This window comes from Thamnophis elegans, chromosome 6, assembly GCF_009769535.1.
Source record: "Thamnophis elegans isolate rThaEle1 chromosome 6, rThaEle1.pri, whole genome shotgun sequence".
Taxonomy (NCBI): domain Eukaryota; kingdom Metazoa; phylum Chordata; class Lepidosauria; order Squamata; family Colubridae; genus Thamnophis; species Thamnophis elegans.
The window spans coordinates 3,323,329-3,347,494 of NC_045546.1; the positions used below are offsets into that span (position 1 = coordinate 3,323,329).

A 24,166-nucleotide genomic window follows, 5' to 3' on the forward strand; every position below is an offset into this window, starting at 1 on the left:
CTGATATAATCCAAGCTGTCAATTTTGCCATCTCTGCCAGTTCCATTGATTTCACCATCCTTTCATCCAGCCTAGGCTATGTCAAATCTCTTCACTGTTATGAATATAAAAGTCTTGCGACTGTTATCCAATAACTGTTATAGTAAAGGTAAAGGTAAAGGTTCCCCTCGCACCTATGTGCTAGTCGTTCCCGACTCTAGGGGGCGGTGCTCATCCCCGTTTCAAAGCCGAAGAGCCAGCGCTGTCCGAAGACGTCTCCGTAGTCATGTGGCCGGCAGGTCTAAACACCAAAGGCGCATGGAACGCTGTTCCCTTCCCACCAAAGGTGGTCCCTATTTGCATTTTTTATGTGCTTTCTAAGTGCTAGGTTGGCAGAAGCTGGGACAAGTAACGGGAGCTCACTCCGTTAGGCGGCGCTGGGGATTCGAACCTTTGTCCATTGGCCCTAAAAGGAATATCTTTGGTTTCCATGGCAGATTCAGCTTGTGGCTTGGATGTTTTCAGTTCTTGGTTGCCAAAGTTTGTGGCTTTGGTGTCTCATATGAAAGAGAGATGAGTGTCTTCCGGCACGTTGTACTTCAATTTATGGTCCTCAAACAGTTTGCAGAGGGCCTCCAGGTACTTCCCGTGTAGCTCATCAACTTCTTCTTGGCTGGGATTGTGCTTCTTCCTCACCGGGAGGGGCTTTCCCACTGGAGGTGTCGAACAGGAGAAAAAGAAATTTTAATTAATAATTTAATTTAATTTAATTTAATTTAATTTAATTTAATTTAATTTAATTTAATTTAATTTAATTTAATTTAATTTAATTAATTTAATTTAATTTAATTTAATTAATTTAATTTAATTTAATTTAATTTAATTTAATTTAATTTAATTTATTAATTTAATTTAATTTAATTTAATTTAATTAATTATTTTAATTTAATTAATTTAATTTAATTTAATTTAATTTTAATTTAATTATTTAATTTAATTTAATTTAATTTAATTTAAATTTAATTTAATTTAATTTTGATTGATAATTTGATTTGATAATTTGATTAATAATTGATTTGATTAATTTGATTTAATTTATAATTTAATTTAATTTAATTTAATTTAATTTAATTTAATTTAATTTAATTTAATTTAATTTAATTTAATTTAATTTAATTTAATTTAATTTAATTTAATTTAATTTAATTTAATTTTTTGATTTGATAATTTGATTTAATAATTTGATTTAATAATTTAATTTAATAATTTAATTTAATTTAATTTAATTTTTTAATTAATTTAATTTAATTATTTTAATTTAATTTTTTGATTTGATAATTTGATTTAATAATTTGATTTAATTTATTTAATTTAATTTATTTAATTTAATAATTTAATTTAATAATTTAATGTAATAATTTAATTTAATTTAATTTAATTTTTTAATTAATTTAATTTAATTAATTTAATTTAATTTTTTGATTTGATAATTTGATTTAATAATTTGATTTAATAATTTGATTTAATAATTTGATTTAATTTAATTAATTAATTTAATTAATTAATTTAATTTATTTATTTAATTTATTTTATTTATTTTATTTTATTTATTTTATTTTATTTATTTATTTTATTTAATAATTTAATTTAATAATTTAATTTAATAATTTAATTTAATAATTTAATTTAATAATTTAATTTAATAATTTAATTTAATAATTTAATTTATTTAACTTTGTTTTGTTATTCTATTCTTTATCTTATTTGACTTGACTTATTTTACTTTATTTTACTTTATTATATTTTACTTTATTGACCTTATTTCATTTTTTCTTTATTTTATTTACTTGGCAAAATGGGGCAAAACCCACTTAACAACTGTCTCGCTTAACTACAGAAATGTTGGGCTCAATTGTTGCCATAAGTTGAGGACTACCTGTAACGTAAGCTTAGCATATCCAGTTGTGTTCCCTTTCTCATCTACCTGGGAAGGCTAATAAGAGGCAACGGAGATTATTCTTATATCTCTACTTAAAACTAACTGTGCCCAGACAACACGCTGTTCAGATAGATATGGAACTTTTTATGTTTAATTTTTTAAAAAAAATGTATTAATAAAACATATATTTTATTTTTTTTAAAAAGAGGCAACACAGAATAATTCAAAAAGAAGGAAGGATGTGTCCAGTACTCCTTTCCTCATTCTATCTACCTCTTTTTTCTGGATGCCACCAAGGGGTAAGTTCCGGCAGCCGCTACTCCTGGTTCACTTGTGGGTGTGCCATGCATGCACAAGCGCAGTACAATAAAAATGTTTTGTGCACGCGCAGAAGCAAAAAAACAAGATGGTGGCGCCGTAGGCGAACCAGTTGAAGGGTGTGGCAGGCCTGGGTCGCTGCGGGTTCCAGCGACCCAGGCCGCCAAACAAGTGTGGGTTTCTCCCAGTTCGCACCGGTACGCCAGAACCGGTTCGTGAAATTTAGCGTACCTTTTGAAACCCAAAAGGAAGGAAGGAAGGAAGGAAGGGGGAGAAAAACACACAAGAAAGGAAGGAAGGAATGGAGGGAGAGTGAGAAAATAAAGAGAGAGACAGATAGCAATAGCAGTTCGACTTATATACCGCTTCATAGGGCTTTCAGCCCTCTCTAAGCGGTTTACAGAGTCAGCATATCGCCCCCAACAATCTGGGTCCTCATTTCAGCCACCTCGGAAGGATGGAAGGCTGAGTCAACCTTGAGCCGGTGAGATTTGAACCGCCGAACTGCAGAACTAGCAGTCAGCTGAAGTGGCCTGCAGTACTGCACCCTAACCACTGCGCCCCTTCGGCTCAAGGTTGACTCGGAAAGAGAAAGAGAGAAAGAAAGAAAAAAGAAAGAAAAAGAAAGAAAAAGAAAGTGGGAGAGAGATGAAAGAAAGAAAGAAAGAAAGAAAGAAAGAGTGGGAGAGAGACAAAAGGAAGGTAGGTAGGTAGGTAGGTAGGTAGGTAGGTAGGAAGGAAGGAAGGAAGGAAGGAAGGAAAGAAAGAAAGAAAGAAAGAAAGAAAGAAAGAAAGAAAGAAAGAAAGAAAGAAAGAAAGAAAGAAAGAAAGAAAAAGAAAGAGACTTTATGAGCACAATCGAGCCCAAAATTTTGGTTGCTAAGCAAGAGCATTGTTAAGTGAGTTTCACCATATTTTCCAAGTTGCCCACCAAGTCATGCCCACCCAGTCACATGACTACCGAGCCACTCCCACAAAACAGGCCACACCTACAGAATAGGTTCTAAATTTTTTTGAAACCCACCACTACCGCCAAACCACTACTGATTCAGCCGAACTGGGCCGAGCCGATAGCAACCCACTACTGATGCCACCTAAGAGACGAGGACATACCCACAGTGTAGATTGGCTTCCGGTAGGGCACGAAACCGAAGGTGTATTGGAAGACCCCTCTGGCGTGGAAGAGGGGCAGGGAGATCCCCATGATCTTTTGCAAACGCTCTTGCGTCCATCTCAGCCAAGATCCTTTGGGGTTTTCGACCTGGTCGAAAAGCTCATTCTCGCCGAAGGAGAACACGGGAACGAGCGGCGTCCTAGGAAAAGAGAAGAAAAAGAAAGGAAAGATGGGACCAAACAGGTTGGGATAATTGCAGGTGGGATTCAGCCGGTTCGGACTGGTTTGGGAGAACTGGATGCTAATTTCACATCTGGTTTGCCGAACCGGTTGTTGCGAGGAATGGCTGGCCCTGCCCATCCCCTCCCAAGAGTCTCCATGCGGCCTGTTCATCATGCTGGGTAAGTGCAGGGCCCGCGTGGCGGCTCAGAGATAGGGGGGAAAGCGGCCATGTTTTGTGGGCATTTTTCGGGCCGTTTTCAGGCCATTTTTCAAGCCAAAATCGGCTTGAAAATCAGCCTGAAAACAGCCCACAAACAGGATATTTTTCAGACTGTTTTCAGGTCATTTTTCAGGCAAAAAATAGCCCTAAAATGACTTGAAAAAATGCCCACAAAACAGGCCATTTTGGGGGCTGTTTTTTGGCCGTTTTCACATCCAAAATTGGCCCGAAAAACAGCCTGAAAATGGCCATAAAACAGTCATTTTTTTCAGGCCATTTTCAGGCAGTTTTTCCATCCGAAATCGACTCGAAAAACGGCCTGAAAAATCGTCCCCCAAAATGCCCCAAAAAACCAGCTTATCCAGCTTCTCTTCCTCTTGCAGCAAACTTTCCCAGTCTAGCTTGATTCTCTCTCCCTCCCTCCCTCCCTCCCTCCCTCTCTTTCTCTCTCTCTCTCTTTCTTTCTCTCTCTCTCCCTCTCTCTTTCTTTCTTTCTTTCTCTTTCTTTCTCTCTCTCTCCCTCCCTCCCTCTTTCTTTCTTTCGCTCTCTCTTTCTCTTTCTCGCTCTCTCTTTGTTTCTTTCTCTTTCTCTCTCTCTCCCTCTCTCTTTCTTTCATACTTTCTTTCTCTCTCCCCCCTCTCTTTCTTTCTTTCTCTTTCTTTTTCTCTCTCTCCTTCTCTCTTTCTTTCTTTCTCTTTCTTTCTCTCTCTCTCTCCCTCCCTCTCTCTCTCTTTCTCTTTCTTTCTCTCTCTCTTTCTCTTTCTTTCTTTCTTTCTTTCTTTCTTTCTTTCTCTTTCTTTCTCTCTCCCTCCCTCTCTTTCTCTTTCTTTCTCTCTCTTTCCCTCTCTCTTACACACACCCCACACACCCACACGCACACGTTGCATCTTTCTTTCCTCTGCGCCCCCCCCCACCAGATTCCTTCCCCAACCATGCCTGTCCCATACAGGTACCACCCACACAAGTCCTGTAGAGTTGGCCCTGCCCACTCAGTCACATGATCCCACCCAGCCATGCCCACCCAGCAGAGAACCAGTTGTTAAATATTTGGAACCAACCCCTGGATAACTGGGATAACTGAGGAAGGCTGGGTAGCTGCAAATATAGCGTAGTTCTCGACTTACAACCACAATTGAGCCCCAAATTTCCATGGCTGAGTGAGGCCTTCATTAAGCGGGTTTTGCCCCATTTTATGACCGTTCTTGTCACGGTCGTTACTTGAATCACTGCAGTTGTTAAGTGAATCTGGGTTTCCCCATTGATTTTGCTCCTCAGGATGTCGCAAATGGGGATCATGTGACCCCGGGAGAATGCTGCCATGGTCGTAAGTGTGAAAAACGGTCATAAGTCCCTTTTTTGTAACTTGGAACGGTCCCTAAATGGACCGTTGTAAGCTGAGGACTACCTGAAAGGGATTCGGGAAGTGTTTCTTCTTCTTAGAAGCTAAGTCAATGGGGTTCACTTAACGACTACGTGATTTGCTTAACAATGCCAGCGTTTCTTTTAGCAACCCTGGCAAAAAGGTCATAAAATGGGACACAGAGCTCACTAAGCAACTGTCCTGCTTAGCAGTGGAACTTTAGGGCTCAATTCTGGTCGTAAGTCGAGGGCACGGCCCCCAGGAGCTGTTCCTACTCACCCATTCTCTATGGCCAGTCGAACGAAGCCCTTCCGGTTCTCCAACAGGAGAGTGTAAGCTCCAGGACGGGCGTCCAGCGCTTCCTGCGCCCCTCCCACAGCGATGACCACGATATTCCCACCTTCCTTCTTCCTCAAGAGATACAAACCGGATTCCTTGTCCGAGGGGATTACACCTGGGTGAAGCAAAGCAGGAGAAAGAAGGAACATGAAAGCGTGCCAAGTGGGCAAAACAGAACAAAACCCCACAAATAGCCTTCACAGAGAATAACAGGATTGGGAGGGATTTGGAAGGTAAAGACCTCCATGTAGAGTAGAGTAGAGTAGAGTAGAGTAGAGTAGAGTAGAGTAGAGTAGAGTAGAGTAGAGTAGAGTAGAGTAGAGTAGAGATAATAGGGTGGGATGGGATGAAATAGAAATAATAGAAATAGAAATATTAATAGAAATAGAATAGAATAGAATAGGGAGTAGACTAGAGTAGACTAGAGTAGACTAGAGTAGACTAGAGTAGACTAGAGTAGAGTAGAGATAATAGGGTGGGATGGGATGAAATAGAAATAATAGAAATAGAAATAGAAAGAATAGAATAGAATAGAATAGAATAGAATAGAATAGGGAATAGAGTAGAGTAGAGTAGAGTAGAGTAGACTAGAGTAGAGTAGAGATAATAGGGTGGGATGGGATGAAATAGAAATAATAGAAATAGAAATAGAAAGAATAGAATAGAATAGAATAGAATAGAATAGAATAGGGAATAGAGTAGAGTAGAGTAGAGTAGAGTAGAGTAGAGTAGAGTAGAGATAATAGGGTCGGATGGGATGAAATGGAAATAATAGAAATATTAATAGAAATAGAATAGAATAGAATAGAATAGAATAGGGAGTAGAGTAGAGTAGAGTAGAGTAGAGTAGAGTAGAGTAGAGTAGAGTAGAGTAGAGTAGAGTAGAGTAGAGTAGAGTAGAGTAGAAATAATAGGATGGGATGAAATAGAAATAATAGAAATAGAAATAGAAAGAATAGAATAGGGAGTAGAGTAGAGTAGAATAGAATAGAATAGAATAGAATAGAATAGAATAGACAATGAGAAGAGAAGAAGGGACAACAAAAAAATGGAATGGAATGGAATAGAATAGACTCGAATAGAATAGAATACAGAATGAGAAGAGAATAGAGAAAGAGAAGAGAAGAAGGGACAACAAAAGAATGGAATGGAATAGAAAATAATATAGAATAGAATAGAATAGAATAGAATAGAATAGAATAGAATAGAATAGGAATAGGAATAGGAATAGGAATAGGAATAGGAATAGGAATAGGAATATGGAATGAGAAGAGAAGAGAACCTGGAAGGGACCTTGGAGGACTTAGCTTACCTCCACTCATCACGTAGTCCCGGAAAAAGGGGGCTCGGAACCACAAATTCAACATCATCATGTGAGGCTTCAGCCTCGGGAAGAGTTTGGAAAAGCCGGTGGCTTCGGTGCAGAAATTAATGAAGGCCCCAGCCACCATGATGCCATGGGGATGGAAGCCAAAGATGTAGTTTTGGCTTGGGTCCAAATCCGCCGTCTTCACCAGCTGTAAGAACAAAGAGATTTAGGACACTTATCTATTATTTTATGTTATTATTTCACTTCACTCCATTGTATTTATTGCTATTGTTTTTGTTATTTCGTTTCTATTTTATTTCCATTTCATTTCATTTATTTTTATTTCATTTCGTTTCGATTTTATTTATTAATACCCTGCCTTTATTATTCTTATGAATAACTCAAATATATCCAACCTACCTTTCTCCTCTTATTTTTCCCACAACAACAACTCTGTGAGGTGGATTGGATTGAGAGAGAGACCCAAAGTCACCCAGCTGGCTTTCATGGCTAAGGCAGGACTAGAACTCACCGTCTCCTGGTGATTGGCCCAAAGTCACCCAGCTGGCTTTCGTGCCTAAGTCAGGACTAGAATTCACCGTCTCCTGGTAATTGACTTAATGTCACCCAGCTGACTTTCATGCCTAAAGCGGAACTAGAATTCACTGTCTCCTGGTGATTGACCAAAGTCACCCAGTTGGCTTTGATGCCTAAGTCGGGACTAGAACTCACTGCCTCCTAATGATTGGCCCAAAGTACCCAGCCTGCTTCCCTGGCTAAGGCAGGAGTTGAACTCCCGACCTCCTGCTTTCTAGTCTGGTCCTTTAACCACTAGACCAAAGTAGCTCTCTTAGCTCTCTTTTGTAAGAAAGCTGAAAGGATGGGTTATACTGGGTTGGAATGGATGACCTCTGAGGTCCCTTCTGACTCTTATATTCCATGATGATCCTCCCTTCATCTTGTTTCTCAAAGCACAGCTGCCGTTATATTTTCCACACTCAAGGATCTGAGGACATAATAACAATAACCTAACAGTTTTTCTCCTCCTGAATGTCACTGGGGTTAATTTGTCACCGGGAGCTTCAGGCACAGACAGAGCCCAGGTGTTTATTAGCCACTTGCAACGGGCTCCTTTCACCCTTCCGTCTGATTAATGAGACTGTTATGGCGCTCCCAGCTCTCAACTGTCCTGGCTGGGTACATCATGTTCCCCCCATTTATCCTTCCAAAGTTATTCCTTTGGAAGGGGGGTTCTCTCTCTCTCTGCCGTCTCCCAATCTATTATCTATCATCTCTCTCCTCTTTCTCTCATCTCTCTTTCATCTGCTTATGTCTGTAGCTATCACTCTAGTTATCATCTATCATCTCTTATCTATCTATTTATAATCCCTTTCATTTGTATGTTGTCTGTCTATCTGTCTCTCTCTATCTATCTATCTATCATCTCTATATCTATTATTCTATCATCTTTCTATCATCTCATCTATCTATATATCTATGTCTGTCTGTCTGTCTGTCTGTCTATCTCTATCTATGTTTCTATCGTCTTTATATCTATTATCTCGTCTATCTGTCTCTGTCTGTCTGTCTATCTATATCTATCTATCATCTCTATATCTATTATTCTATCATCTTTCTATCTATCATCTCATCTATCTCTATATATCTCTATCTTTCTATCTTATATCTATCATCTTTCTATCATCTCATCTATCTATATATCTATGTCTATATCTATTATTCTATCATCTTTTATCATCTATCTATATCTATCTATCCTCATCTATCTATATCATCTTCATATCTATTATTCTATCATCTTTACATCTATCATCTCCTCTATCTATCTCTATATCTATCTATATCTATCTATCTATCTATCTATCTATCTATCTACTCTATTATCCTCTTTCTATCATCTCATCTATCTATATATCTATGTCTGTCTATCATCTCTATAACTATTATTCTATCATCTTTTATCATCTCATCTATCTATATCTCTCTATCCTCAACTATCTATCTTTATCATCTTCATATCTATAATTCTATCATCTTTACATCTATCATCTCATCTATCTATCTCTATATCTCTATCTATCTATCTATCTATCTATCTATCTATCTATCTATCTATCTATCTATCTATCATCTCTATATCTATTATTCTATCATCTTTACATCTATCATCTCTATCTATCTATATCTATCTATCTATCTATCTCTATCTCTATCTATCTATCTATCTATCTATCTATCTATCTATCTATCTATCTATCATCTCTATATCTATTATTCTATCATCTTCACATCTATCATCTCATCTATCTCTATATCTATCTATCTATCTATCTATCTATCTATCTATCTATCTACTCTATTATCCTCTTTCTATCATCTCATCTATCTATATATCTATGTCTGTCTATCATCTATAACTATTATTCTATCATCTTTTATCATCTCATCTATCTATATCTCTCTATCCTCAACTATCTATCTTTATCATCTTCATATCTATTATTCTATCATCTTTACATCTATCATCTCATCTATCTATCTCTATATCTATCTCTATCTATCTATCTATCTATCTATCTATCTATCTATCTATCTATCTATCTATCTATCATCTCTATATCTATTATTCTATCATCTTTACATCTATCATCTCTATCTATATCTATCTATCTATCTATCTATCTATCTATCTATCTATCATCTATCTATCTATCTATCTATCTATCTATCTATCTATCATCTATCTATCTATCTATCTATCTATCTATCATCTATCTATCATCTATCGATCTATCTATCCTCATCTATCTATATCATCTTCATATCTATTATTCTATCATCTTTACATCTATCATCTCCTCTATCTATCTCTATATCTATCTATATCTATCTATCTATCTATCTATCTATCTATCTATCTATCTATCTACTCTATTATCCTCTTTCTATCATCTCATCTATCTATATATCTATGTCTGTCTATCATCTCTATAACTATTATTCTATCATCTTTTATCATCTCATCTATCTATATCTCTCTATCCTCAACTATCTATCTTTATCATCTTCATATCTATTATTCTATCATCTTTACATCTATCATCTCATCTATCTATCTCTATATCTATCTCTATCTATCTATCTATCTATCTATCTATCTATCTATCTATCTATCTATCTATCTATCATCTCTATATCTATTATTCTATCATCTTTACATCTATCATCTCTATCTATATCTATCTATCTATCTATCTATCTATCTATCTATCTATCTATCTATCTATCTATGATCTCTATATCTATTATTCTATCATCTTCACATCTATCATCTCATATCTCTCTCTCTCTCTCTCTCTCTCTCTCTCTCTCTCTCTCTCTCTCTCTCTCTCTCCAGCCAGCCAGCCAGCCAGCCAACCATTCATTCATTTACTATCATATATTTATTTCATTTCTAGGGCTGCCCAACTCAACCAAATGACTGAGCAACTTAACACTTCTAAAGAATTTTCAGCACCATGGTAACTTCAAACGGCCACTAAATGAATATTTGATGGTTTTAAAGGTATCCTGCGCAGGTTGTAAGTTGAGGGCTGCCTGTGTCGTATGTTGTTCACATAACAGCATCCCTCTTTGACACAATTCATCTCAATTCACCCCAGTCAAAGAAGTTATCCAGAGGTTTTTTTTTTTACATTCATGAAATGCCTTTTAATTACTGGTTAGACACAACAATCAAACCTGTTTCAGGGACCAGGAGAATCTGCATTTCTAAAAGAATAAATGTCGATTCTGGACATTTTGCCAAATTTTGCTCTGCTGCATAAAAGAAGAGCCACTTAGCACCATCAACTTCTTATAAATTTGAGAGTCAAAGAATTTAGCATGGTGTAGACTTTCATTTTGAAGAGGTAATTGGATGACATGGAGTGGATGATTCGGCAAAGAAAAAGATTTATGGAGCTTCAATTTTCGACCCTGGGCGTATACGTGGAGTTGCCCAATTGCTCATCTCAATTTCATTGGCACACAAAATCTTCTCTTTGACCAAGCATTGTGGGTTTGCTTTGCATGAAGTTACCCAACTTATTTGCCCATTTTAATTAAAAAACAAACAAACAATACAATACAATAATGTAAGGGAACTAAATTACTATTCAGCTTTTGAAAGCGGTGCCAAATAACACTAGAAGGAAGCAACAAAGAATATTTATTATTATGGGTCTCATACAGCCAGGCACTTAGACTGGGCTGGGCATTTTATCTACCCATCGAGTCCTTCGCAAGGACCTGAGAGAGCACATAGGGATGTTTGATAGCTTTAAAGGTGTTCCGTGAAAGGATGTCAGCTGCTCCACGTCAAACTACCTTTTGAAATTGACCGGTGGAGATTTTGTCAATGCCGATGGTATCCAAGGGGTGCTCCAGATGTTTTGGGGTTGCACCCAAGATGCCTAATTGCTACTGGTCCTACATTTGCTTTCTTTGGCCACTGTTGTTCTATTTCTATTCGTAGGTCTGGTATTTTATGATCTCCAGAAGATGCCAGATCTTCTCTTCTCTTCTGCTGTCTCCAAGTACTGCCATGTCCTCTGTTCAGACTTTCTTTGTCTTTTTATTGACTATCATTGGCAATAATAATAATAGAACAACTGTGGTAAAAGAAATGGTTGGGTATCTGGGTGTCTTTCTGGGTGTCTTGTCTGTCTGACCATGTCAGTCTCTATCCCTATCCCTATCCATCCATCTCTCCATCCATCCCTGTCTCTCTCTCTCTCTATCGATCGATTGGTTGATCCTTATCATCAATCCATCCATCCATCTATATCTACATCTACATCTACATCTACATCTACATCTACATCATCTATCTAGATCTAGATATGGATGTTTTCGTAGATTTTCACGGGTGTAGGTAGGCTGGTCTTGTTGTATTCAGGTCTTTTCTCATGTAAGAGTGAGATTGTCCTGGCAACGTTTTGGCGAGTGGGATCTTGCCAAAACGTTGCCAAGACAATCTCAATCTTACATGGGAAAAGACCCGAATACAACAAGACCAGCATATATATATGGGTATGGCTAGCTGATGAGAGCTAAATAGCTTGAAATAGATCTATACTAGTCTCCCTTTATTTATTTATCAGCATAAATATAACATATATATATATATATATATATATATATATATATATATATATATATATATATATATATACACACATATATATATATACATATATATACATATATATATACATACATATATATATATATATATATATATATATATATATATATATATATATATATAATATCTTTATATCTTTATATCTTTATATCTATCTATAATCCATCCATCCATCCATCCATTCCTATCTCTAGCTCTCCCTCTCTCTCTCAATACATCCGTCCATCCTTATCTATTTATCTATCTATTTATCAGTCTATCTAGCCATCCATCCATCTATCGATCTATCTATCTTAATCTATCTATCTATCTATCTATCTATCTATCTATCTATCTATCTATCTATCTATATCTATATCTTTATCTCTATTTTTATATCTATCTATCTATAATCCATCCATCTATCCATCCATCCATTCCTATCTCTAGCTCTCTCTCTCTCTCAATACATCTGTCCATCCTTATCTATCTATTTATTTATCTATCTATCAATCTATCTATCCATCCATCCATCCATCCATCCATCAATCTATCTTAATCTATCTTAATCTATCTATCTATCTATCTATCTATCTATCTATCTATCTAATCTCTCTAACTTTATATCAATCAATCAATCAATCTATTTCTATCTATCTATCTATCTATCTATCTATCTATCTATCTATCTATCTATCTATCTATCTATCTATCTAATCTCTCTATCTTTATCTATCTATTTATCATCCATGCATCCATCCATCTATCTATCCATCTACCTATCCATCCCTCTCTCCCTCCCTCTCTCTCTCCCTCCCTCTCTCTCTCTCTCTTGCTGTCTCTCTCTCTCTCTCCATCCATCCATTCATCCATCCACCCATCCATCTCTTTCCCTATCTCCATCCCTATCGCTATCTATCATTCTCTCCGTCATCTGTAAATGTTTCCGCTTCTCACCTGGCCCTCTCTCTCTCTCTGTCCTCCTGGAACAGCAAACTCCAAAGAGCCATTAAACCAGATTATATTGCATAACGAACGGGGCAGTTTACATAACCCATCCGCACTTCCTGGTACCCTGGCAACCTTGGGATGAGCGAGGGAGGGAGGGAGGGAGGGAGGGGCATTACTTGGAAACCAAGGTAAACATGGGCAGCTGATCATTTTTTGGAAGAACACATTTGCTCTTTAAAGGTCTCCTGATCACAGAGACAATTCTGGTGTTGTGTTATTTCTCTCAAGGCAGAGGTCATCTAGCCCACTCAATATGACACCAAAACCTCACCTACAATAGAGAGTCCTCGACATATGACCGTAACAGAGTCGCCCCCTTACAGCCGTAAGTCATTGTAAAGTTGTAAATTGGAATCACCACCCTGGTTAAACAAACCAATTGTTTACCATGGGCCAATTTGGCCAAAAATGCTGAGAGGATGGCTTCTGTATCGACCCCACTTCCCCACCTATGGGCTATCCCCTGCAGGAAACAGAGTTTAAGGTGCTGGCCTAGGAACCAGGAGATGGTGAGTTCTAGTCCCACTTTAGCCATGAAAGCCAGCTGGGTGACTTTGGGCCAATCACCAGGAGACGGTGAGTTCTAGTCCCACTTTAGCCATGAAAGCCAGCTGGGTGACTTTGGGCCAATCACCAGGAGACGGTGAGTTCTAGTCCCACTTTAGCCATGAAAGCCAGCTGGGTGACTTTGGGCTAATCACCAGGAGACCGTGAGTTCTAGTCCCACTTTAGCCATGAAAGCCAACTGGGTGACTTTGGGCTAATCACCAGGAGATGGTGAGTTCTAGTCCCACTTTAGCCATGAAAGCCAGCTGGGTGACTTTGGGCTAATCACCAGGAGATGGTGAGTTCTAGTCCCACTTTAGCCATGAAAGCCAGCTGGGTGACTTTGGGCCAATCACCAGGAGACGGTGAGTTCTAGTCCCACTTTAGCCATGAAAGCCAGCTGGGTGACTTTGGGCTAATCACCAGGAGACCGTGAGTTCTAGTCCCACTTTAGCCATGAAAGCCAACTGGGTGACTTTGGGCTAATCACCAGGAGATGGTGAGTTCTAGTCCCACTTTAGCCATGAAAGCCAGCTGGGTGACTTTGGGCCAATCACCAGGAGACGGTGAGTTCTAGTCCCACTTTAGCCATGAAAGCCAACTGGGTGACTTTGGGCTAATCACCAGGAGACCGTGAGTTCTAGTCCCACTTTAGCCATGAAAGCCAGCTGGGTGACTTTGGGCTAATCACCAGGAGACCGTGAGTTCTAGTCCCACTTTAGCCATGAAAGCCAGCTGGGTGACTTTGGGCTAATCCCTCTCTCTTCAACCCACCTCGCAGAGTTATTGTTATGGGGGGAAAGGAGGAGGAAGGAGTATTAGGTATGTTCTCTGCCTGGAGTTACTTATAAATAACTTATATCCAGGCAGGATAACAATCAAATAAATTAATTCATTATAGCACATTCCTTTGCTTCATCTGTTTCTAGATTAACTATCAAAGTCCCACCTCTTCAATGCCAGCGAAACTAAATATTAATTATGGCTTTGAAGTTTGGTGAAACTTCGGAGTCTTAATGGATATTTCATTTCCCTGATATGAAGTTCCCTCTACTGCATTTTTCTTTTAAATGTTGCAAGTGGGCTAATTCTAATAAATATTGAAATATTGTCGGCAGCAGTGAGGTTGACTCAGCCTAAGGTTCCAACCACAGGCATTTAGCCATCTTAGTTTTTAAAAAAAATACCCCAAAACTTGCAAATGCACACATTTTGCTAAGGACTAAACTGGGCTGTTTTTTTTTTTAACTAGGTGGCTCAGTGGCTAAGACACTGAGCTTGTCGATCAATAGCAGTTAGCAATAGCAGTTAGACTTATATACCACTTCATAGGGCTTTAAAGCGGTTTACAGAGTCAGCATATCGCCCCCACAGTCTGGGTCCTCATTTCACCCACCTCAGAAGGATGGAAGGCTGAGTCAACCTTGAGCCGGTGAGATTAGAACCGCTGAACTGCAGATAACAGTCAGCTGAAGTGGCCTGCAGTACTGCACCCTAACCACTGCGCCACCTCGATCAGAAAGGTCGGCAGTTCAGCGGTTCAAATCCCCAGTACAGGTCTCCTGCATGAGCAGAGGGTTGGACTAGATGACCTCCAAGGTTCCTTCCAACGCTGTTACTGTTTACGGTTTACGGTTTTGGTTGTGCGAAAACCCAGCCCACTTTGTGCAACCTTTTAGGCCAGTGATGGTGAACTTATGCATGCCATATGCCATCACGCTTTTAGGCCAGTCCGAAATGCAAGTTAAGTTAATTTAGGAGTCAGCTTCGGGGTGTCGTGCGAATCCTGACACCAGGGTCTTGACCCTTGGAAAGGTTAGGATAGTTTGAAAAAGAAGAATAGTGGAGGATTTTTTTGTGGTGCGTACAACCTTTTTAAAAGGCAGGCCAAAAACAAAGCTTTGTGTTCAGTATTTCGAAAGCCTGCAACACCTGTTTGGTCGTAGGCCAAAGAATCCCCTCAAAGAAAGATAATTTCATGGGAAAAAGAACCCCTCGGCGATCTCTCCTTTGACCAAAAGCCCTCATTAGGCCTCTCCCCACAACCACAAAGAGGCTCTTGAAGCCATTCAAGTGGGAACAACCTGGCTCAGGTTGACAGGAGGATGCCACGTTCTAGATTCGATTGCAAAAGTAGAAAACCACAATTCAGCTGATGGCGTCAACTTATCCCCCGCTCTCAAATTCCTCCTCTTCTCTTTAAAAGAGAAGGAAGCACAAAATGCTCTGATCGGAATTACGCAACCTTTGTGGTTATCCTAAACTTGGTATATTATTCCCAGAGCAGTTTTGGAGGGCCAGTGTAAAAAAATATAGAAATAGAATAGAAAGTATAGAAATAGAATAAAATAGAATAGAGAATGGAATGGAATAGAATAGAATAGGAAATCAGAATAGAATAAGAAATAGAATAGAATAGAATAAGAAATAGAATAGAATAGAGAATGGAATGGAATAGTATAGCATAGCATAGCATAGCAGAGAACAGAACAGAACAGAACAGAACAATAGGATATCAGAATAGAATAGGAAATCAGAATAGAATAAAAAATAGAATAGAATAGAATAAGAAATAGAATAGAATAGAATAAGAAAGAATAGAATAGAATAAGAAATAGAATAGAATAGGAAATCAGAATAGAATAGAATAAGAAATAGAATAGAATTGAATAGAACAGAACAGAATAGGATATCAGAATAGAATAGAATAAGGAATAGAATAGAATAAAATAAGGAATAGCATAAGGAATAGAATAGAATAGAATAAGGAATAGAATAAGGAATAGAATAGAAAAAAATAAGGAATAGAATAAAATAAGGAATAGAATAAGGAATAGAATAGAATAAAATAAGGAATAGAATAAGGAATAGAATAGAGTAGAATAAGGAATAGAATAAGGAATAGAATAAGGAATAGAATAGAAAAAAATAAGGAATAGAATAGAATAAAATAAGGAATAGAATAAAGAATAGAATAGAATAAAATAAGGAATAGAATAAGGAATAGAATAGAGTAGAATAAAATAAGGAATAGAATAAGGAATAGAATAGAATAGAATAAGAAATAGAATAGAATAGAATAAGAAATAGAATAGGAAATCAGAATAGAAAAGAATAAGAAATAGAATAGAATAGGAAATCAGGAATAGAATAAGAAATAGAATAGAATTGAATAGAACAGAACAGAACAGAATAGGATATCAGAATAGAATAGAATAAGAAATAGAATAGAATAAAATAAGGAATAGAATAAGGAATAGAATAGAATAAAATAAGGAATAAAATAAGGAATAGAATAAGGAATAGAATATAAGGAATAGAATAAGGAATAGAATAAGGAATAGAATAGAAAAAAATAAGGAATAGAATAGAATAAAATAAGGAATAGAATAGAATAGAATAAGGAATAGAATAGAAAAAATAAGGAATAGAATAGAATAAAATAAGGAATAGAATAGAATAAAATAAGGAATAGAATAAGGAATAGAATAGAATAGCAGAGTTGGAGGTGACCTTAGAGGTCTTCTAGTCCAACCCCTCCTCAAGCAGAAGATCTTACACCACTTCAGACAAATGGTTGTCCAATCTCTTCTTAAAAACTTCCAGTGTTGGAGCATTCATAACTTCTGGAGGCAAGTCGTTCCACTGATTCATTGTTCTAACAGTTAGCTGGTGCCCAGTGGACAAGGGACTATCAAAACTACAGCTCACGTCCCACTATAGCATACTTTCTACAGGTAGTCCTCGACGTACGACCACAATGGTGCCCAAAATGCCCATTACTAAGCGAGACAGTTATTAAGCAAGCTTTGCCCCATTTTACAACTTTCCTTGCCACAGTTGTTAAAGGAAACACTCCAGTTGTTGAGTGAGCCACACGGTTGTTAAGTGAATCCGGCTTCCCCACTGACTTTGCTTGTCGGAAGGTCGCCAAAGGGGAATCACGTGACCCCGGGGAAACTGCGACTGTCATAAATGTGAGTCGGTTGCCAAGCGTCTGAATTTGGATCCCGTGACTACGCCCGTCGTAAGTGTGAAAAACGGCCGTAAGTCCCTTTTTTTTCCAGTGCCATTGTAAGTTCAAACGATCACTAAATTAACTGTTTGTAAGCTGAGGGCTATCTGTATTGCAAGCATGAGAAATTAACCACTTATTTGTTTCCAGCGGTGAAAATTTTCCTAAGCATAATATTCCCTTTTATTGAATTTTGCCTCCAAGTGAGTCTTGACTCTTCACAGCTGCTCTTGCAGCTGTTGCTGCTGTGGCTGTTGTGTTGGTTTTTGCAAGGTTTACAGTTTTTGTAAACATTTGTAAAAACTAGTAAATATTTTTTCTTAAATTTTCTGCTCTGGAAAAAAAAAAACCGCCCTCCTTCTGCTTCCTGCTTTTTTCACATATCGTCAACAGGGGGCAGCACCTGGCTGCTTTGCCTGTACTGAAAAGCTAATTGAGGTCAGGGCTGCTTATGGCCCAAAAGTGGTTTGTTTCAGGTTAGAGTTTAGTCGATTTTAGAGACTAAATCTCTTGTGCCTTTTTATCTTCATCTCTGTTCCTTTGCATGGATAAGGTAATTTAATGCATCTGATCTGCTACATCTAATGCACAGGTAGTCCTCGAATTACAACAGTCCATTTAGTGACCATTCAGAGTTGCGAGGACAGTGGGTTCCTGCCAGTTCTAACCTCTTCTATAGAAGAGGTTCCACAAATCTACTGTGCCGTTTAGAACCGGTTCCAGCTCCCTCCCCCCTACCCGTCCGCACATCATCAAGATGAAGAGCGAGAGGAGGAATTCTGGGAGTTGAAGTCCACAAGTCTTAAAGCTGTCAAGTTTGAACACCCCTGGGATTTTTTTCCTAAAGGGTTAGGGGTGCAAGGGTCTTGTAACTCGACAGCTTTAAGACTTGCACACTTCAATGCCAGAGTTCCTGAGCCAACATGACTGGAGGAGGAATTCTGGGAGTTGAAGTCCACAAGTCTTAAAGCTGTCAACTTTGAACACCCCTGGGTTTTTTTTTTCTAAAGGGTTAGGGGTGCAAGGGTCTTGTAACTTGACAGCTTTAAGACTTGCGTGCTTCAAATGCCAGAGTTCCTGAGCCAACATTTTGGTTGCTAAACAAGAGCGTTGTTAAGTGAGTTTCAACACATTTTACAAGTTGGCCATGCCCACCCAGTCACATGGCTGGCAAGCCACTCCCACCTGGTCACATGGCCTGAAAGCCATTCCCACCCAGTCACATGGCTGGCAAGCCACTCCCACCTGGTCACATGGCCTGAAAGCCATTCCCACCCAGTCACATGGCTGGCAAGCCACTCCCACCTGGTCACATGGCCTGAAAGCCATTCCCACCCGGTCACATGGCTGGCAAGCCACTCCCACAAAGCAGGCCACACCTACAGAAGAGGTTCTAAAAAAATTGAAACCCACCACTGGAGGACACCGAATTAAAGTGACTTCAGACCATTTTCCACAGCGACGGTTGCAGTGACCCGGGGTCACATGACCTGCCTTTGCGACCTTCTGACAAGCAACGGGGAAGCCAGATTCACTTAACAACGGTGTTGCTAATTTAGCAGCTGCCGTGATTCCCTGAACAAATGTGGCAAGAAAAGTCGTAAAAAGGGGGGGGGGAAATCCACTGAACAAATTTCTCACTTAGTAAGATAAATTTTTGGTCTCAATTATGGTCACAGCATCTCTTCGCCTCCGTCTCCCAAGGTCTTTCTCGCGTGCTATTATACCCCCTTGCCAGTAGGGGGCCCACGTACCGTAATGGGGAAATAATCTTTCATGTATCGCCAGACAATGCAATTCCGGACGCAGCACAATCTCCGCCCACCTTTGCTGGGGGTGTCCCAGTCGAAAGCCCACCAGACAGCGTAGAGGGCGCTGATCAGCCAGAAGCGAGTGAAGAGGAGGAGGATGAAGACGGCAATGCAGCACTGAGCTAGAGGGAAGGAAATGGAGGCTGGTTAGGGATCCCTCAAATCAAGAGCATCTTCACACATTTCATTCCCTACTCAGGAATAACAGAATAACAGAATCGGAAGGGACCATGGAGGTCTTCTAGTCCAACCCCCTGCTCAAGCAGGAGATCTGTTGTGGCCCAGCAGGAGCCGTTGGAGCTGCCACCAGACTCCAATAGCAAGAGGCCCGATGAGTCGGCTCTGGAGGATGTGGAGGACCCTGGACAGGGTTCCGACTCCGAGCAGGGCGCAGAGAGGCTGGTTGGCCACCAGGAGGCGCCTGAGCCTTGGACCAGTGGGGAGGAGACAAGGGAGTGTGATCCGGACGTCAGCAGTGGGGAGGAGCCAAGGGAGTTGTTCCTAGATGCCCGGCACCGGAGAGCTAATAGGCGTAAGGAACAGTTACTCAGTTACAGGAGGTAATTGCACTCAGCTGGTGGTTATTAGGCTCCTCTCCAGACTATAAAAGGACTGCTTGTGCACACGCCCCTTTTGCAGAAGTCAACACAGGAACTAATGTCGGAGAACATTATTGTGAGCTTGGCAGGCTGGATTGCTGCCAGGGCTTATCTGTGCTGGATTGCTGCCCAGGCTTGTCTGTGCCGGTTTGCTGCCAAAGACCTGTCTGTCTGTGAATAAATTCCGTAAAGTATCTTTGGCTTGGAGTGTTTTGGTGTGGGACGAGGGGGGTCAGAACAGATATCTATACCATTCCAGACAAATGACTGTCCAGCCTCTTCTTAAAAACCTCCAGCGATGGAGCACCCATTACTTCTGGAGACAAGAAGTTCCCCTAATTGTTCTCACTGTCAGGAAATTTCTTATTTACCTATATTATACTTATATTTACTTATACTTATTCTTAGTTGTCGTCAAACAGCCCTGGTTGGATTACTTTTTAAAAAGGAGGAACAAAACATAAACAAATAAAACGTGTGTACCCGGAAGGCAAGCTGACCTGACAATAAAAGAGAGCTTTTCAATGATTTTCTTTTCCTCTTCTTCCCCCCCCCCCCAACCCCACATCATTACTAAAAACTTTTATTTTTATTCCCAAGACTTATAAGGCTGCCTACTCAAACAGACATGGAAGAACTCTGCATTCCTTGGGTGCCAATTTCGCCAAAGGTCTTGTCTAGTTTGAAACTTATTTTTAATTACGTTTGATTCCTGATATAAAACACACACAGGGGACTTTCTCCGTGACCCGTCAAAACCGCGGTCCACTAAAGCGCGCCCGATTAAAGCGCGTACCTGACGTCATCAGCAGCGCGACAACAACGACCGCGGAGAAAAAAGGGCGCTTTAAAAAGCGCTTTTAAAGCAAGCCGATTCACATAAAAGTAAGGGTTAGGTTTAGGGTTAGGTTAAGGGTTAGGGTTAGGTTTAGGGTTACGTTAAGCGTTAGGGTTAGGTTTAGGATTAGGTTAAGGGTTAGCGTTAGGTTTAGCGTTAAGTTAAGGGTTAGGTATAGGGTTAGGTTTAGGGTTAGGTTAAGGGTTAGGGTTAGGTTTAGGGTTAGGTTTGGGGGGGTTAGGTTTAATTTACGTGTTAATTTTAAGTTTACCGCTCACAGCGTGCTGTTTTTGTCGCGCTGTGATGACGTCACGTACGCGCTTTCGTCGAGCGCGCTTTAGTCTACCGCGGTTTTGTAGTGGAACCACTTTCTCTGCGGGCTGCCATACCATTCAAGAGTCCTGCTTTTGTAAAAAGATGGACCACTTTCTTGGAAAGACTCAAATCTGTGGACAGTCGTGTCGGAAAGATTGCAAATCATGAGTGCTCTTAGACAGCCTTCAAATTAACCAGCGCATGGACACAATTTGGGATGTCTGTGTGTGTTTCAGTATCCTAGATGCATGGATAATGCTTTTCTTTCTTTTCTTTCTTTTTCAATATATTTTTATTATTTTTACATTTAAAGCAATGCAGAACCGCGAAGTCGGAGTGACTATACATTCACATTATATACAGCTAGACACAACTATTGACAATTAGCCTACTTAATACATTATCAATCCTTCTGTCCAATCACAGTATATACAGTTTGTTCCAGTCTTGTCACCTTGTCTTATACCAGTCATAAAATCTATTCCAGACTTCAAAATATTCTGATTTCCCCTTTATTTTTAAGTTCAAGTATTTGATTAGTATTTCAAGCTATTTCAAGCTATTTAGCTCTCATCAGCTAGCCATACCATTACTGGGATTCGAACCTGTGCTGTATTACATATTAAGCAGTTGTGTTAACCACTAAGCCACAAGGTTCTCCTCCTTTATTAGCTGAGCCAGGGAAATAGGTATGTATTGAAGTTCTGCTTCCGCACAGGCCAACACTTTTCTGATTATATCTAGCTCTGATGGTGTATTTTCTTTTTTTCCAATATTGTGCATAAGTTATGCGCGCCACAGTTAGTACATGAATAATTAAATAAAGTGTATCTTTCTTATACCCCTATGGTATTATGATAATGCTTTTCTTAAGGACATCAGCTATTCAAATCTCTGGGCAGGGAGCATTCCAGAGGGAAAGCATTGTGACAGAAAAGGCATCCTTGCCAGGGTCCTAATCAACACAGCTAGTTCTTGAGTTATGACCACAATTAGAATAAAATAGAATAACAGAGTCGGAAGGGACCTTGGAGGTCTTCTAGTCTAACCCACCCACCCCCGCTTAGGCAGGAAACCCTACACCACTTCAGACAAATGGTTGTCCATTCTCTTCTTAAAAACTTCCAGTGTTGGCGCATTCACAACTTCCGGAGGTCGCAAAAGGAGACCACGGGACCTTGGAACACAACAACGGTCATAAATATCGAACAGCTGCTAAGCCTTTGAATGTTGATCACGTGATCAAGGGGATGTTGCAGCGGTCGTAATTGTGAATAAGCTTCCTAAGTCACATTTTTCAGTTCCATTGTAACTTTGAAGGGCGAAGTTCATTTCGCCCTATTTCACAACTTTCTTGCCACAAATGAACCACCGCCATCATTAATGATTAACACGTGTGGGAAGTTATCATCCAGCCCGCTCCCAGAAAAAATGAAATATCATAGGAAATATTGAAAATATTTCTCGGGATGTGAAAAGAACAGAAAAGACAGAATAGTTGCCTGTAGCTTCCTGCCCATCCACACTTTGTCAATGGGCCATTGAGAAGGCCAGGCTAGCCCACTTTACATAATAAAGACTTCTCCACTGCAGCTGCAGGGGGAAGGGATATTACTCAACTCTCCACATGGCATCTGAGAACTCATCTATACCTGGATTCAAAACACAGCCTAGAGAGAAGCCTCCTGCATGGCACCATGGGAGTCTGACAACCAATCAGAATACATTTCTTACACAGGAACAGGAAAAAGAGAGGTGGGACTAAACAGGGTATAAAAAGCCTAACAAGCCCCTCCCTCAGCCCTTCTCTTCTTCTCCACCAACATTGAAGCATGTGGTCACCTTTTCTGTTCAGGGCTCAAGCCATGTGGTCCTGTCCAACAATAAACCATCTTTCCAAGCAGCCTCCATGTCTCCAGTGTCTTTATCCCCACTTGGAGCTGAACCCAGAAGGACATTTCTTTCAACACACGGTTTTGAAATGAATCCGGCTTGCCCATTGACTCTCTGCGCGTCCAAAGGTCGCAAAAGGGGATCACTGCAACCTTCATAAAGATGAACCAATGGCCAAATTCTGATCGCATCACCGTGGGAATGCTGCAACGGTGATTAGTGTGAAAAACGGTGATAAGATCACTGTTATCAGTGCTGTTGTAACTGCGGTCGTAAGTGAATTGTTGGAAGCCGAGGGCTTCCTGGGCAAGCAAGAAAGGCAGATCCCTGCCCCAACGAGCTACCAACTCAGGGTTTTATTTCTGCAAAATGCACCCTTCAATTTTGACGGGAATTTGCTAAACCGGTGGTTGGGATTTCCTGGCAACCCCTTAAAACAGGGGTCGCCAATCCTTCAGACCTCAAGGACCACTAAATTCATTATTTTAAATCCCACAGATCCCCAACATAATTGTTTTTAAAAGATAAATAGCATTGAGTGCAATATAAAAAAACGCAAATAATTTTTCTATGAACCACCGGCTGCCTTAAAAGTCAGACCCCTCCCATCCTTCCCCCTGCCCCCTGCCCCAAATTTCCAATTCCTTAAAAACACCCCCTGAATTAAAAATAACAATCTAATTTTTACCCAGGCCCAAGAAACTGAAGACCCATTGAAGCACGGATGCCGTCTGGAGCCTCCTCTCCAGCGGGATGTGGCGAGGAGCAAATTCGACCTTCATCCTTGCAGCTGAGCCCGTCCCTACACCGTCTGCAGGCCGAAGGAACCGATCCGGCACTGCGCCGTCGGTTGTACCGGGAGGAAGGGGCAAAGTCTGTGGCCTCTGCCCCCTCCGGGAGGAGCACAGCGCTAGGTGCAATTAGGGTAATTAATGTGGAAATCTGGAGGAAACCCAGCCTCTTTTGGCACGCTGGAGGGTGAAGTGGGTTGGGGCTGGGTGTTAAAAGTCTAGCTTGTCTGAGGATGGAGGAATCGTCCCCATTGCCTCGCCCAAAAGCAGCAGAAACGTTCAAGAGAACTTGGAAGGGACCCGTCTTCCTTCTGATGCACCTTCTCCTCTTCGCAGAGACATCTGCGCAGCATCTGGA

At 39.8% G+C, this 24,166-nt stretch overlaps 1 protein-coding gene across 1 annotated transcript; it reads right to left on the reverse strand.

The window, feature by feature from the left end:
- Window positions 1-537: 537 nt before the first annotated feature.
- MOGAT2 (monoacylglycerol O-acyltransferase 2) lies at window positions 538-23,799 on the reverse strand. Its single transcript, XM_032220199.1, has 6 exons — window positions 23,706-23,799; window positions 19,316-19,494; window positions 6,805-7,009; window positions 5,433-5,607; window positions 3,350-3,549; window positions 538-692 (listed from the first exon to the last, which is right to left on the reverse strand). The coding sequence occupies exons 1-6, from the start codon at window positions 23,797-23,799 to the stop codon at window positions 538-540; spliced, it is 1,008 nt and encodes a 335-aa protein (XP_032076090.1).
- Window positions 23,800-24,166: the final 367 nt, after the last annotated feature.